General features: G+C 37.7%; 1 protein-coding gene across 5 annotated transcripts in view; it reads left to right on the top strand.

Moving 5' to 3' along the window:
- ERCC6L2 (ERCC excision repair 6 like 2) overlaps window positions 1-14177 on the top strand; it is a 186428-nt gene that overhangs the window by 72117 nt on the left and 100134 nt on the right. For all 5 annotated transcript variants that reach the window (XR_004673385.3, XM_034967797.3, XM_003811162.7 and 2 more), the window contains exon 13: window positions 8235-8334. Coding sequence is in view for 4 of the 5 variants with exons in the window: in XM_034967797.3 (XP_034823688.1) it covers window positions 8235-8334 (100 nt within the window). In the remaining variant the exon portion in view is untranslated. The remainder of the gene's footprint in view (window positions 1-8234; window positions 8335-14177) is intronic.

The following is a 14177-nucleotide window of genomic DNA, read 5'->3' as shown; positions in this document are numbered from 1 at the left end:
CTCTTGTTAGAGACTAATGCAGCTGGTGACTAAGTTAAAGCCAGTGCTCATTTACCATTCTGAAAATCTTAGGGCCTTTAAAAGTTATGCTAACTCTACTCTGCCTGTGCTTTATAAAATGGAACAACAAAGCCTGGATAACAGCATGTCTCTTTACAGGATGGTTTACTGAATATTTTAATCCCACTGTTGAGACCTACTGCTCAGAAAAAAAAAGATTTCTTTCCAAATATTAACTGCTTACTGACAATGCCCCTAGTCACCCAAGTGTTCTGATGGAGATATACAAGGAGATTAATGTTGTTTATGCAGTAACACAACATCCATTCTGTAGCCCATGGATCAAGTTGTACTTTTGACTTTGAACTCTTATTATTTAAGAAACACATTTTGTAAGGCTATAGCTGTCATATATAGTGATTTCTCTGATGGATCTGGTCAAAGTCTGTTAAAAACCTTCTGGAAAGGATTCACTATTCTAGATACCATTTAAGAACATTTGTGATTCATGAGAAGAAGTCAAAATATCAAACAGGAGTTTGGAAGAAGTTGATTCCAACCCTCATGGATGACTTTGAGGAGTTCGACTTTAGTAGAGGAAGTAATTCCAGATGTGGTGGAAATAGAGAACTAGAATTAGAAACAAAGCCTGATGATGTGACTAAATTGTTGCAATCTCATGATAAAACTTTAATGAGGTCAGGCACAGTGGCTCATGCCTGTAATCCCAACATTTTGGGAGGCCAGGGCGGGTGGATCACTTGAGGTCAGGAGTTTGAGACCAGCCTGGCCAACATGGTCAAACCCCATCTCTACTAAAATTACTAAAATTAGCCGGGTGTGGTGGCGTGTGCCTGTGGTCCCAGCTACTCAGGAGGCTGAGAATTGTTTGAACCCGGGAGGTGGAGGCTGCAGTTAGCCAAGATGGCAGCATACCCAGGCAGGATGTATACACAGAAATGACCTGAGAAGACTTTTAGCCTACACCCCATGTTGTTCCCAAGGCTCAAGACACACCCTGCTAATTAGTGAAGGTCTTCCTTACCAATTTGCAAAGACTTGGGGAGTTGGCTGTCTTTCCGAATGGTAGTTTTCAAGAAAAGACCACAAGACATTAGAAAAAAAAGAAAAGAAAAGAAAGAAAATGAAAATACAGCTCATTCAGAGTAACAAAATAAATCTCTAGAAACTAACTGTCCCTGAAGCAAAACAGGCATTGGAGCTACTAGACAAAGACTTTACAACAAGTGTCTTAAATACTCCAAGAGTGAAAGTAAAACACAGAGAAAGAACTAGTGAGGAAAAGGATATATGAGCAAGATGAGAATATCAACAAAGAGATAGAAATTAAAAAAAGAAAAAGAAAAAGAGAGAGAACCAAACAAATTCTGGACACAAAATTCAATTTTGGAATTGAAAAATTCACTAGAGGAGTTCCAACAGCAGACCAAAATAGGGAGAAAAAATCTGCAAACTTGAAGATAGGTTATTTAAAATTATTTAATCTGAGGAGCAAAACAAAAAGGGGAAGTGAACATATAGGACACTATCAAATGGACCCAATATGTACGTTATGGAGGCCCAGAAGAAAGGGAAAAGGACAAAAGGGTAGATTAAGAAATAATGAAAAGCTCTCCAAATTTGAGGGAAAATATGGATATACAAATACAAGAAGATCAACCAAGTCCAGATAGTATAAACCCAGTGAGATCCACACTGTGGCACATTATAATCAAACTGTCCACAAAGAGAGCATCTTGAAAGCAGCAAGAGAAAAGCAACATGTCATGTACAAGGAATTTCCATTAAGATTATCAGTGGATTTGTCAGTAGAAACTTTGCAATCTAGAAGGCAGTGGGATAATATATTTAATGTATTGGGGGAAAAAAAAAAACAAACAAACTGTCAGCTGAGAAACAAAGAAAAAGTGTTTACCGAGAATTTTATGTTGGGCAAAACTGCCCTTCAAAAATGAGGGTTAAGATATTTGCAGACAGACAAAAGCTTGAGGGAGTTCATTACCACTAGACCAGCCCTGTAAGGAATCCTATCCCTGGTGCAGTGGCTCACGCCTGTAATCCCAGCACTTTGGGAGGCCAAGATGGGTGGATCATGAGGTCAGGAGTTCAAGACCAGCCTGGTCAAGATGGTGAAACCCCATCTCTACTAAAAATACAAAAATTAGCCAGGCATGGTGGCAGGCGCCTATAATCCCAGCTACTCGGGAGGCTGAGGCAGAGAATTGCTTGAACCTGGGAGACGGAGCTTGCAGTGAGCCGAGATGCCGAGATTGTGCCACTACACTCCAGCCTGGGAGACAGGGTGAGACTCCGTCTCAAAAAAAAAAAAAAATCCTAAAGGGAGACCTTCAAGATGAAATGAAAGTACACTAGACAGTAACTCAAAGTCATACAAAAAGTTAAAGATCTCCAGTTAAGGTAAGTACATGGACAAATATAAATACCAGTATCGTAATTTTGGCTTATAACTCTGCTTTTTTATTTTCTACAGGATTTAAAAGACACATGCATAAAATAATTATAAATCTATGTTGACAAGTACATTGATATCAATGTAAAATCAATTGATTTAAGGTTGTTATAACTTTAGGATATTATATGTAATCCCTGTGGTAACCACAACAAAAATATCTAAAGTATATGTAAAAGGAAATGAGAAAGGAATAAAAATATGTCACTAAAAAACATCAATTAAACACAAAGGAAGGCAGTAATGGAGGAATTTAGGGGCAAAATAGTTATAAGACATATAGAAAATAAATAAAGTGGCAAAAATGAGTTCTTCCCTGTTCTTAATTATTTCAAATGTAAATGGATCAAATTCCATAATTAAAAGATGTAGATTGGCAGAACAGATTTAAAAAACAGTGTCCAAATATATGCTATCCATAAGAGACTCACTTTAGGTCCAAGAATATACACAGGTTGAAAATAAAAGCATGGAAAAAGATATTTCATGCAAATAGTAACCAAAAGAGAACAGGAATGGTTGTATTGATGTTAGACAAAATAGACTTCAAGTCGACAACTGTTAGAAGAAAGACATTATCTGATGGTAAAAAGTGGATTCACCAAGGAGATTTAACAATTATATACATAAATTCAACAAACATTAGAGCCCCAAAGTGTATGAAGCAAACATTGACAGAATTGAAGGGAGAAATAGCTCTGCAATAATAATGGGAGACTTCAACACCTGACTTTCATAATAGGTAAAACATTCAGACAGAAGATCAATAAGTAAGGAGAGGATTTGAACAGCAATATAGACAAATTGGACCTAACAGATATATAGAATTTTCCTTCCAACAACAGCAGAATACATATTTTTCTTAAGTACACAATGAACACTCTCCAGGATAAATCATGTGTTAGGCCACAAAACAAGTTTTTTAATACATTTTAAAAGATTGAAATCATTCATTTTTTTCCAGTCACAGTACAATGAAACTAGAAATCAACAGCGGAAGAAAAATTGAAAAATTCACAAATATGTGGAAGTTAAACAACACACACTTAACAAAAGGGTTGAAGAAGAATTCACAAGGGAAGTTAGAAAATAGCTTCAAACAAATGAAAACACACACCACAACTTACAGGATGCAGCAAAAGTAATGCTAAGAGGGAAATTTATAGCTGTAAATGCTTACATTAAAAAAGAATAAAGGTCTAAATCAACAATTAACTTTCCACCTTAAGGAGCTAGGAAAAGGAAAAACCCCCAGAGCTAGCCAGAGGAAGGAAATAACAAATATTAGAACAGAGATAAGTAAAACAAAGAATAGAAAAACAACAGAGGCAATCAATGAAACCAAGAGTTGGTTGTTTGAAAAGATCAAGAAAATGGTGGATAAATCTTTAGCTAGATTGACTAAGAGAAAGAAGACTCAAATAATCAACATCAAAAATGAAAGGGGACATTGCTACTGATTTTACAGAAATAAAAAGGAGTTCAAGAGAGTACTGTGAACATTTGTATACCAACAAATTGAATAGTCTACGTGAAATGGATGAATTGCTAGAAATACACAACTTAGGAAGAATGTCATGAAGACATAGAAAACCTGAATATAACTATAACTGTGTAAGGAGATTGAATCAGTAATCAAAAACCTCCCAATAAAGTAAAGCCCAGGACCTTAAGGCTTTGCTGATTAATTCTACCAAGCATTTAAAGAATTTGCACCAATCCAGCCAGGCACGGTGGCTCACACCTGTAATCCCAGCATTTTAGGAGGTCGAGGCAGGTGGATCACGAGTTCAGGAGTTCAAGACCATCCTGGCCAACACACTGAAACCCCGTCTCTACTAAAAATACAAAAATTAGCTGGGCGCAGTGGCATGTGCCTGTAATCCCAGCTACTCAGGAGGCTGAGGCAGGAGAATAGCTTAAACGAGGGAGTTGGAGGTTGCAGTGAGCCGAGATCAAGCCATTGCACTCCAGCCTGGCAACAGAGTGAGACTCCATCTTAAAAAAAAAAAAAAAAAAAAAAAGAATTTGCACCAATCCTTCTCAAATGCTTCCAAAAACTGAAGAGGAAGAAACACATTCCAATTAATTCTATAAAGCCAGCATTACCCCAATACCAAAATCAAAGACTCTACAAGAAAGAAAACTACAGACCAATAATCTTTATGAATGTTAATGCAAAAATACTCAGTAAAATGCCAGCAAACTGAATTTCAGCAGCATATTGAAAGGATGATACACAAAGTAGGATTTATTCCTGGAATTCAAAAACAGTTCAACATCCCACAAAAATCAGTGTAATATGCCACATTAACGAATGAAGGAAAAAAGACACATAATCATTTCATTGATGCAGAAAAAGCATTTGATAAAATTCAACATCTTTTTAAAGATGACAAAAACAACACATTAAAAATAAAAGGAAACAAGCCAGGCACGTTGTCTCGCGCCTCTTGAGGTCAGGAGTTCAAGGCCTGCCTGAACAACATGGTGAAACCACATCTCTACAAAAAAAAATATAAAAATTAGCCAGCATGGTGGTGCATGCCTGTAGTCCCAGCTGCTTGCTTGGGTGGCCAAGGCACGAGAATCACTTAAGCCTGGGAGACGGAGGTTGCAGTTTGCTGAGATTGCAACACTGTGCTCCAGCCTGGGCAACAGAGTGACTCCGTCTCAATAAAAAAAAAAAGGAAACTACTTCAACATATAAGGTCATTTATGAAAAACCCAGAGCTAACATCGTACTCAGTGGTGTCATGATTGAATTGTTTTTCCTCTAATATCAGCTACAAAGAATGGATACCTGTTTTTGCCAGAAAAGGACAATTTCATGTTGTACCTAGAGTCATCAAATTCACAAAGACAGAAAAGAGAATGGTAGTTGCTAGTAGCTGGGGGACTGGGGAATGGGGAGTTGTTGTTTAATGAGTACAGAGTTTCAGTTTGGAAAGTGCCTGTAGCTATATAGGTGTTATAGTTGCATAACAGTGTGGATATACCTAATGCCACTTAACTGTACACTTAAAAATGCTTAAAATGATTAAATTTTTTGTTTTGTATATTTTGCCACAATAAGAGGAAATCAAGAGAGAAAAAATTGCTATTTAGAAACAACAATGAGGCCGGTTGCGGTGGCTCACGCCTGTAATCCCAGCACTTTGGGAGGCCGAGGCGGGCGGATCATGAGATCAGGAGGTCAAGACCATCCTAGCTAACACGGTGAAACCCCGTCTCTACTAAAAATACAAAAAATTAGCTGGGCGTGGTGGTGGGCACCTGTAGTCCCAGCTACTTGGGAGGCTGAGGCAGGAGAATGGTGTGAACCAGGAGGCGGAGCTTGCAGTGAGCCTAGATTGAGCCATTGCACTCCAGCCTGGGAGACAGAGTGAGACTCTGTCTCAAAAAAAAAAAAAAAAAACAATGAAATTACTGTGGATCAATATTTAAATTCTGGTGCTAATTTCAATTTTTAAATTCATTTATTAAAAAAGAAAGGCCAAAAGTAAAAGAATAATTTAGAAAACTAGAAAAGGAACAAAGTAAAGAAAATAGAATTATACACATTATTACATTATTAAGATAAAAATAAGAACATAATATAAATTTTAACTAATTCATTGAAAAGAATAAAATAGAGACACTTTTGAAAAGTCTAATCTGAGGGAAAAAGTCAAATACATAGAAACACTTAAGCAGAAAGGCCATCTAACCAATAACAATGTTTATTTATAATACTTAATATTTTGTGTACAATTTTATTCAAGTACATTTGGAAGAATAAGGACAAAGGAATAATGGCTGCACTTATTGAGTGTTTATGGTAAGGTAGGAACTGTCATTCTTGGTGCTTTCCATGGATTATCTCATTTAATACTCAGAATATCCATATGTGATAGGCACTATTATACCCATTTTACATATGAGAAAGCTGAGGCACAGTGCACTTAAGTAACTTGCTCAAGGTCATAGCCAATAAGTGGCAGGGTCAGGATCTGAATCCATGTGGTCTTACTGCAAAGCTTACACTTTTAATCAGCCTCTCTCCACAGGCAGCTGTCAAGGAAATTGGTCAAAATGAAAACCACAGAAAAATTTCCCCCCCCTTTTTTTTGATCTTGTTGTATTTTGTACTTTTTCATTAGGTCATCGAGACATATTATTTATCCCAGATTCTTCCAAGCACAGTGTACTGTGCTTTGGTATTCACTGAAAGTTAGTTCACAATAAAACTGAATAAATGGCATTCCTTTTCCTCTCCCTGTCCTTCCACTGACTCTGACAGCCGGAACTGAGAACAGAAATAAAGCTAATGACCTACCTACTGTATAACAGTTCCTCAACACTTGTCTCCACGTGGTGAAAACTCATCACTTACAAATCCTTGCTTTATGGATCAAGAAATGATGAAGTATAGGTGCACAGTAACAAGTGTCTAAAATTTTTGTCTGTAAAGATTAAAGGATGTGCATCCTAATGGAATCTCTCCCATTCACCAAAGAACTGGCTTAAGCATACATCCAAAGGACATTTTCTTAGATCCATTTCTGGTTTTCTTTAGAACCCAAACACATTGTAGGAGAGAAAGGGATGCTGAGCCCCTCTCCTCTGCTCCTGGGTTGCAGAATGGAAGTGAGAATGCAGTACCTTACCCCTGGTGGTGCTGTGTCACAGGAGCCTCCATTTCCTGCTGGAGATGTGAGATTTGCAGGATCCAAGATGTCCTCGAGTAAAAGTCCATTGTGAGGAGGGACAGGTAAAGGAGGCAGAGAGAACATCAAATGTAACATATGGGTGACCTTATAAGTTCAAAGATAAATTTCCCCCAAATTGTGACATTTTCAAGCATATAGGCAGTATGGCCTTGCCCCGGTTCCCCTCAGCAACTGTAACAGGCATTGGGTGCTCATACAGAGCATCCTATAAAGCCTCCATATGAGAGAAGCTGTGGGGAATAGACCTATAGTTAAACCACCGTGATGAATCAGTTTAGAATTTTAATTAGCACTATGGTCTGTATGGAAACACCTTGGATGCCAGTAAACTGAGTGATTCAGTCAGATCCACCTCATCTATGGATGAGAACTGTAGACCAGCACTTCATAGACTTTACAGTTGATTAATTACTTTTTGCTAAGTTGTGGTTTTTTTACTTTTTAACAGTTTTAATAAAGTATAATTGACATGCAATAAACTGTACATACTTCAAGTATACAATTGATAAGTTTTGACTTATGTACCTGTAAAACCATCACCACAATTAACATAATAAACATACCCATCATCCCAGAATTTTCCTTCTGCCCCTTTGTGACCCACCTCTCCCATTCTTCCCCATCCCCTTATCCCCAAGCAACCACTAGTCTGCTTTCTGGCACTATGGATTAGTTGGCATTTTGGGGATTTTTATATAAATGAAATCTTTGGGGAACAATCTGTAAGCTTAAAGCTGCTATAAAAGAAAAACCTGAATTTAGGAAATGTTTTTAGACAGTGGAAAGTGATGTTTATAACAAAAATGAAGTTGATACTTGTAGGTTTTCTGTAATATTTTTTCTCCTTAATAAGCTTTTTATATGAATTTGAATTTTTGAATTATTACTAAATAGAGCATATTTAAACATAAAATGTTTATTTTTAAATTAATTAAAAATTTAATGATTTTCCATTTTTATGTCCCCAAGTTACCTCTTCAACCCAAAGTTGCTTCACTTGATTTTTGTTTGTATTTTTAATCCTTTTACAGAGCATATAGGATTGGACAATGTAGAGATGTCAAAGTGCTTAGGCTGATATCCTTGGGAACTGTGGAGGAAATCATGTATTTACGACAGATATACAAGCAGGTAAATATGTTTCCCTTTTTCTGTTTCAGAGGTCAACATTTATCTGTTTTCAAAAATTAGGAACAAATTTGTGTAAAATGTAAGTTTTAAATCTTACTGTATCGTGGAATTTAATAAGATTATAAAAATTACCCTTGAATACACTTTTATGAAACAGATTCTTTGGTTCATTGAATTTTTGAGCTGAAAGTTTTCTAGAGCAGTACCTCTTAAACTTTAGTGTACATGCGAATTACCAAGGGATCTTGTCAAAATACTGATTGTGATTTAGTAGGTCTCAGAGCCCATGATGTGGAATTTTTAACTAGCTCCCAGGAGTCCTAGTAAAACTAATCAGCCCACATTTTGAGTAGCAAGGTCACAGCTCCCCAAACTACAGGCCAAGATGTAATGGTTTACCACAAATGGGCTACAGGTGCACTGAGATGTTGGTCCCACAGCTTTCTGGACAGCAAGAGTACCTAAGCCAGTGTGTTAGTTCATTCTCATGCTGCCATAAAGAACTGCCCAAGACTGGGTAATTTATAAAGGAAAGAGGTTTAATTGACTCACAGTTGCACATGGCAGGGGAGGCCTCAGGAAACTTACCATCATGGTGGAAGGGGAAGCAAGCATGCCCTTCTTCACAGGATGGCAGGAAGGAGAAGTGCTGAGCAAAGAGGGAAAAACCACTTATAAAACCATCAGATCTCTTGAGAACTCAATATCCTGAGAACAGCAGCATGGGTATAACTGCCCCCATGATTCAGTTACCCACTGGATCCCTGCCACAGCATGTGGGGATTATGGGAACTGTAATTCAAGATACAATTTGGGTAGGGACACAGCGAAACCATATCAGCTAGCTGCCAGCCTTGAGTAACCTCTTCTTTTTACACCAGGTAGGTATTCATATGTTACCATTTTCTACATGTGCCATCACATGAAGATTAGGGAGCACTACCTTAGAGGTACATGATGTACATGATGAAACTGGGACCCCAGAGATGCCCCAGTAAATGAAATTATAGGAATAGAACTTAAGTGTGCTAACTACTTTCCTGGTACTTTTAGTATTCGTCCGAAATTGCATTAACTCTTTAATATGCTTGACATATCAATTACTACTTCATTTATGCCTCTAAACAAACAATATTTATTTAGTTTACAACTGGGTACTTGAGACAATCTGGAATAAGGTTCACGTGTAATCATAAATATTACATTTGAATTGCTTCCTATATGTTCAGTTGGCATCTATTTAAGAGCAAACATCTGCCACATGTGTTGGTAGTTAACCTAAGAATGATCCAATCTTAAATTTATGCTATTTTCTTCATTCTAAAAATAGAATTGTACACAGCAGTTTTTGTTTTGTCTTAAAGCTTTTAGCTCTGTAATAAACAGTTCTTTTTTGTTTTTTTTTTTTGGTATAGCACAACTACTTGAAAATTATTTTTTTCTAATCTATTTAACCAACCTTGGGAAAAAGTGGGAAGTTACTCATCTTAGGAGCTGTTCTTTTGAGTACTGTCTTAGACTACTCTCAAGTAAGAGTCTTTCCTCAATTATGTAGTAATTTTTTTCAGTCCATTACTATATACATTTCCTTTTTACCTATTCTTGCGACTCATTTAATGAAATGTCTTGTTATAAAATATACATTGTGCAGTAGTATGTGATAAAACACGCTTCAGAAGTTGAGGTAATTTAAGAACTTTATATGACACAAATAAAGATAAGATGGCAATCATGGAAGGAAAAGGCACTAAATATGGTTTAAAGATAGTTTGGAATTTTAACCAATGGAGCACACCTTCTAGCCTCCCAGGTTGGCCTTCAATCTTTTGGGGAAAAAAAATCCAAAAATTATGTTCTTTTTTTTTTTTTTTTAATTATACTTTAAGTTTTAGGATACATGTGCACAATGTGCAGGTTAGTTACATATGTATACATGTGCCATGTTGGTGTGCTGCACCCATTAACTCGTCATTTAACATTAGGTATATCTCCTAATGCTATCCCTCCCTCCTCCCCCCACCCCACAACAGTCCCCAGAGTGTGGTGTTCCCCTTCCTGTGTCCATGTGTTCTCAATGTTCGGTTCCCACCTATGAGTGAGAACATGCAGTGTTTGGTTTTTTGTTCTTGCGATAGTTTACTGTGATGATTTCCAATGTCATCCATGTCCCTACAAAGGACATGAACTCATCATTTTTTATGGCTGCATAGTATTCCATGGTGTATATGTGCCACATTTTCTTAACCCAGTCTATCATTGTTGGACATTTGGGTTGGTTCCAAGTCTTTGCTATTGTGAATAGTGTGCATGTGTCTTTATAGCAGCATGATTCATAGTCCTTTGGGTATATACCCAGTAATGGGATGGCTGGGTCAAATGGTATTTCTAGTTCTAGGTCCCTGAGGAATTGCCACACTGACTTCCACAATGGTTGAACTAGTTTACAGTCCCACCAACAGTGTAAAAGTGTTCCTGTTTTTCCACATCCTCTCCAGCACCTGTTGTTTCCTGACTTTTTAATGATTGCCATTCTAACTGGTGTGAGATGGTATCTCATTGTGGTTTTGATTTGAATTTCTCTGATGGCCAGTGATGGTGAGCATTTTTTCATGTGTTTTTGGCTGCAAAAATCTCCTTAAGCTGATAAGCAACTTCAGCAAAGTCTCAGGATACAAAATCAATGTACAAAAATCACAAGCATTCTCATACACCAATAACAGACAAACAGAGAGCCAAATCATGAGTGAACTCCCATTCACAATTGCTTCAAAGAGAATAAAATACCTAGGAATCCTACTTACAAGGGACGTGAAGGACCTCTTCAAGGAGAACTGCAAACCACTGCTCAATGAAATAAAAGAGGGTACAAAGAAATGGAAGAACATTCCATGCTCATGGGTAGGAAGAATCAATATCGTGAAAATGGCCATACTGCCCAAGGTAATTTATAGATTCAATGCCATCCCCATCAAGCTACCAATGACTTTCTTCACAGAATTGGAAAAAACTACTTTAAAGTTCATATGGAACCAAAAAAAAGCCTGCATCGCCAAGTCTCAATCCTAAGTCAAAAGAACAAAGCTGGAGGCATCATGCTACCTGACTTCAAACTATACTACAAGGCTACAGTAACCAAAACAGCATGGTACTGGTACCAAAACAGAGATATAGATCAATGGAACAGAACAGAGCCCTCAGAAATAATGCCGCATATCTACAACTATCTGATCTTTGACAAACCTGAGAAAAACAAGCAATGGGGAAAGGATTCCCTATTTAATAAATGGTGCTGGGAAAACTGGCTAGCCATATGTAGAATGCTGAAACTGGATCCCTTCCTTACACCTTATATAAAAATTAATTCAAGATGGATTAAAGACTTAAACGTTAGACCTAAAACCATAAAAACCCTAGAAGAAAACCTAGGCAATACCATTCAGGACATAGGCATGGGCAAGGACTTCATGTCTAAAACACCAAAAGCAATGGCAACAAAAGCCAAAATTGACAGATGGGATCTAATTAAACTAAAGAGCTTCTGCACAGCAAAAGAAACTACCATCAGAGTGAACAGGCAGCCTACAAAATGGGAGAAAATTTTCACAACCTACTCATCTGACAAAGGGCTAATATCCACAATCTACAATGAACTCAAACAAATTTACAAGAAAAAAACAACCCCATCAAAAAGTGGGCGAAGGACATGAACAAACACTTCTCAAAAAAAAATTATGTTCTTAAAAAAAAAATAAACCTGTAAAAATGTTAGAAAGCAAGAAGAGTTTTCTTGGTGGCCCCAAAATTGTAAGGAGTCCTAAAAGACAAAAGGAAGTTGGGATCAGATTGAAGGAAGAAGCCAAGTTAAACTCAGAAGACGACTACTGAAAAGGTAGGTGCAACCTCTGGATATTCCAAGTTTAGAGTCAGCAGATACTAAAAAAGAAGGGAGCCTTGGGGTAACTGTGGAGCCCTCTTCAGGGTATCACTGATGGTGTAACAAGACGGTTTAGCCCTTTTAATCCTATCCCATTTGGACCAAATTACAGCCAGCAGAGGTGTCTACTGTCAAGTGAGAACAATAAGTAGAAGTACTGGAAGCAAAGAAGCAAGACAGAGCTCCAAATTTTTCTAATATTCAGAAGAAAGTCCCTCCTGTTGCCCGGAAGACTAATTACTTGCATCCTCCACTTTATTTCAGATAAGCACTGCAGTAGACAGAGATAAGCATGTGAAGTATTTAAAGGCAGATGAATAGCCCAGCCAAAAATAATTACCCAACAGTTTAGGAAAATAAACACTTTGAAAAAGGCACTATAGTGGGCTGAATACTGGCCCCGAAAAATATCAATTTCTAATCCCTGGAAATTGTAAATGGTACTTTATACGGAAAAAGGATCTTTGCAGATGTGATTAAATTATGGGTCTTGAGATTCGGGGATTATCTTGGATTATCCACAAGTGTCCTTATAAGAAAGAGCTAGAGGACAATTTGACACAGACAGAAGAGGAGAAGACAATGTAACCACAGAGGCATTGATTGGAGTGGTGTGCCAGAAGCTAAGGAATGGTGGCAGCCACCGCAAGCTGGAAGAGGCAAGAAGTAGATTCTTTCCTAGAGCCTCCAGAAGGAGTGTGGTCGTGGTCCTGCCAACACCTTGATTTCAGTTTAGTGATACTGATTTCAGATTTCTGGCTCCCAGAACTGCGAGAGGCTCAAATGATCCTCCCACCTCAGCATCCCAAGTAGCTGGAACTATAGGTGCATGCTACCACACCGAGCCAATTTTTTATTTTTATTTTTGTAGAGATAGAGTTTCACTCTGTTGCCCAGGCTGGTTGAAACTGTGTTGTTAATTCAGAACTCTCCCACAAAGATAGATTCTAGCCCGGATGACTTCAGTGGTAAATTCTATCAAACACTTAATATTGTTTTTGAAAACAGAAGAAGAGGGAACACTTCCAACTTACTTCACAAAAACAGTAGAATCCTGATACCAAACTTGACAAAGACATTGCAAGAAGAGAAAATGACAGATGAATATCTCTCATGAACATAAATATGAAAATCTTTAACCAAACATCTGTTTTGAGTCCATTGCGCCCCTTCCCCTCAAAAGATAGGTTGAAGTCCTAACCCTTGGTACCTGTGAATGTGATCTTATTTGTAAGTAGGGTCTTTGCAGATGAGGTTAAGATGAGATCACACTGGATGAGAGTGGTCCCTAATCCATTGACTGATACCTTATAAGAAGGGGGAAATTTGGATACAGACAGCCACAGAGGAAGAGCACCATGTGACAATGGAGGCAGAGATTGGAGTGATGCCACCACAAGCCAAAGAATGCTACAGATTACCAGCAACTACCGGAAGCTAGAAAGAGGCAAGGAAGGATCATTCCCTAAAATCTTCAGACAGAGCATGGCCCTATGGACACCTTGATTTCAGATTTAGCTGCACAACTATGAGAAAATAAATTTCTATTGTTGTAAGACATCCAATTTGTAGTACTTTGTTACAGCAGAATTGGGAAACTAGTGCAGCCCCTAAGGCAAATACAGAGTATTGTAAATTTGACTATATTTTTGTATGAAACTTCTGTATGACAAAGGAACTGCAAATCAAATTCAAAGACAGACTAGGAGCATATGTTTGCCATATATGTAATAAAAGAGCAGCATCTACAAAATATAAAGAACTCCCACTGTATTAGTCTGTTTTCATGCTGCTGGTAAAGACATACCAGAGACTGGGTTATAAAGAAGAGGTTTAATGGACTTACACTTCTGCATGGCTGGGGAGGCCTCACAATCATGGCAGAAGGCAAAAGGCACATCTTGCATGG

This window comes from Pan paniscus, chromosome 11 (assembly GCF_029289425.2).
Source record: "Pan paniscus chromosome 11, NHGRI_mPanPan1-v2.0_pri, whole genome shotgun sequence".
NCBI lineage: Eukaryota > Metazoa > Chordata > Mammalia > Primates > Hominidae > Pan > Pan paniscus.
The sequence above is the reverse complement of the archived record's forward strand: the minus strand, read 5'-3'. Positions and strand labels throughout refer to the sequence as shown.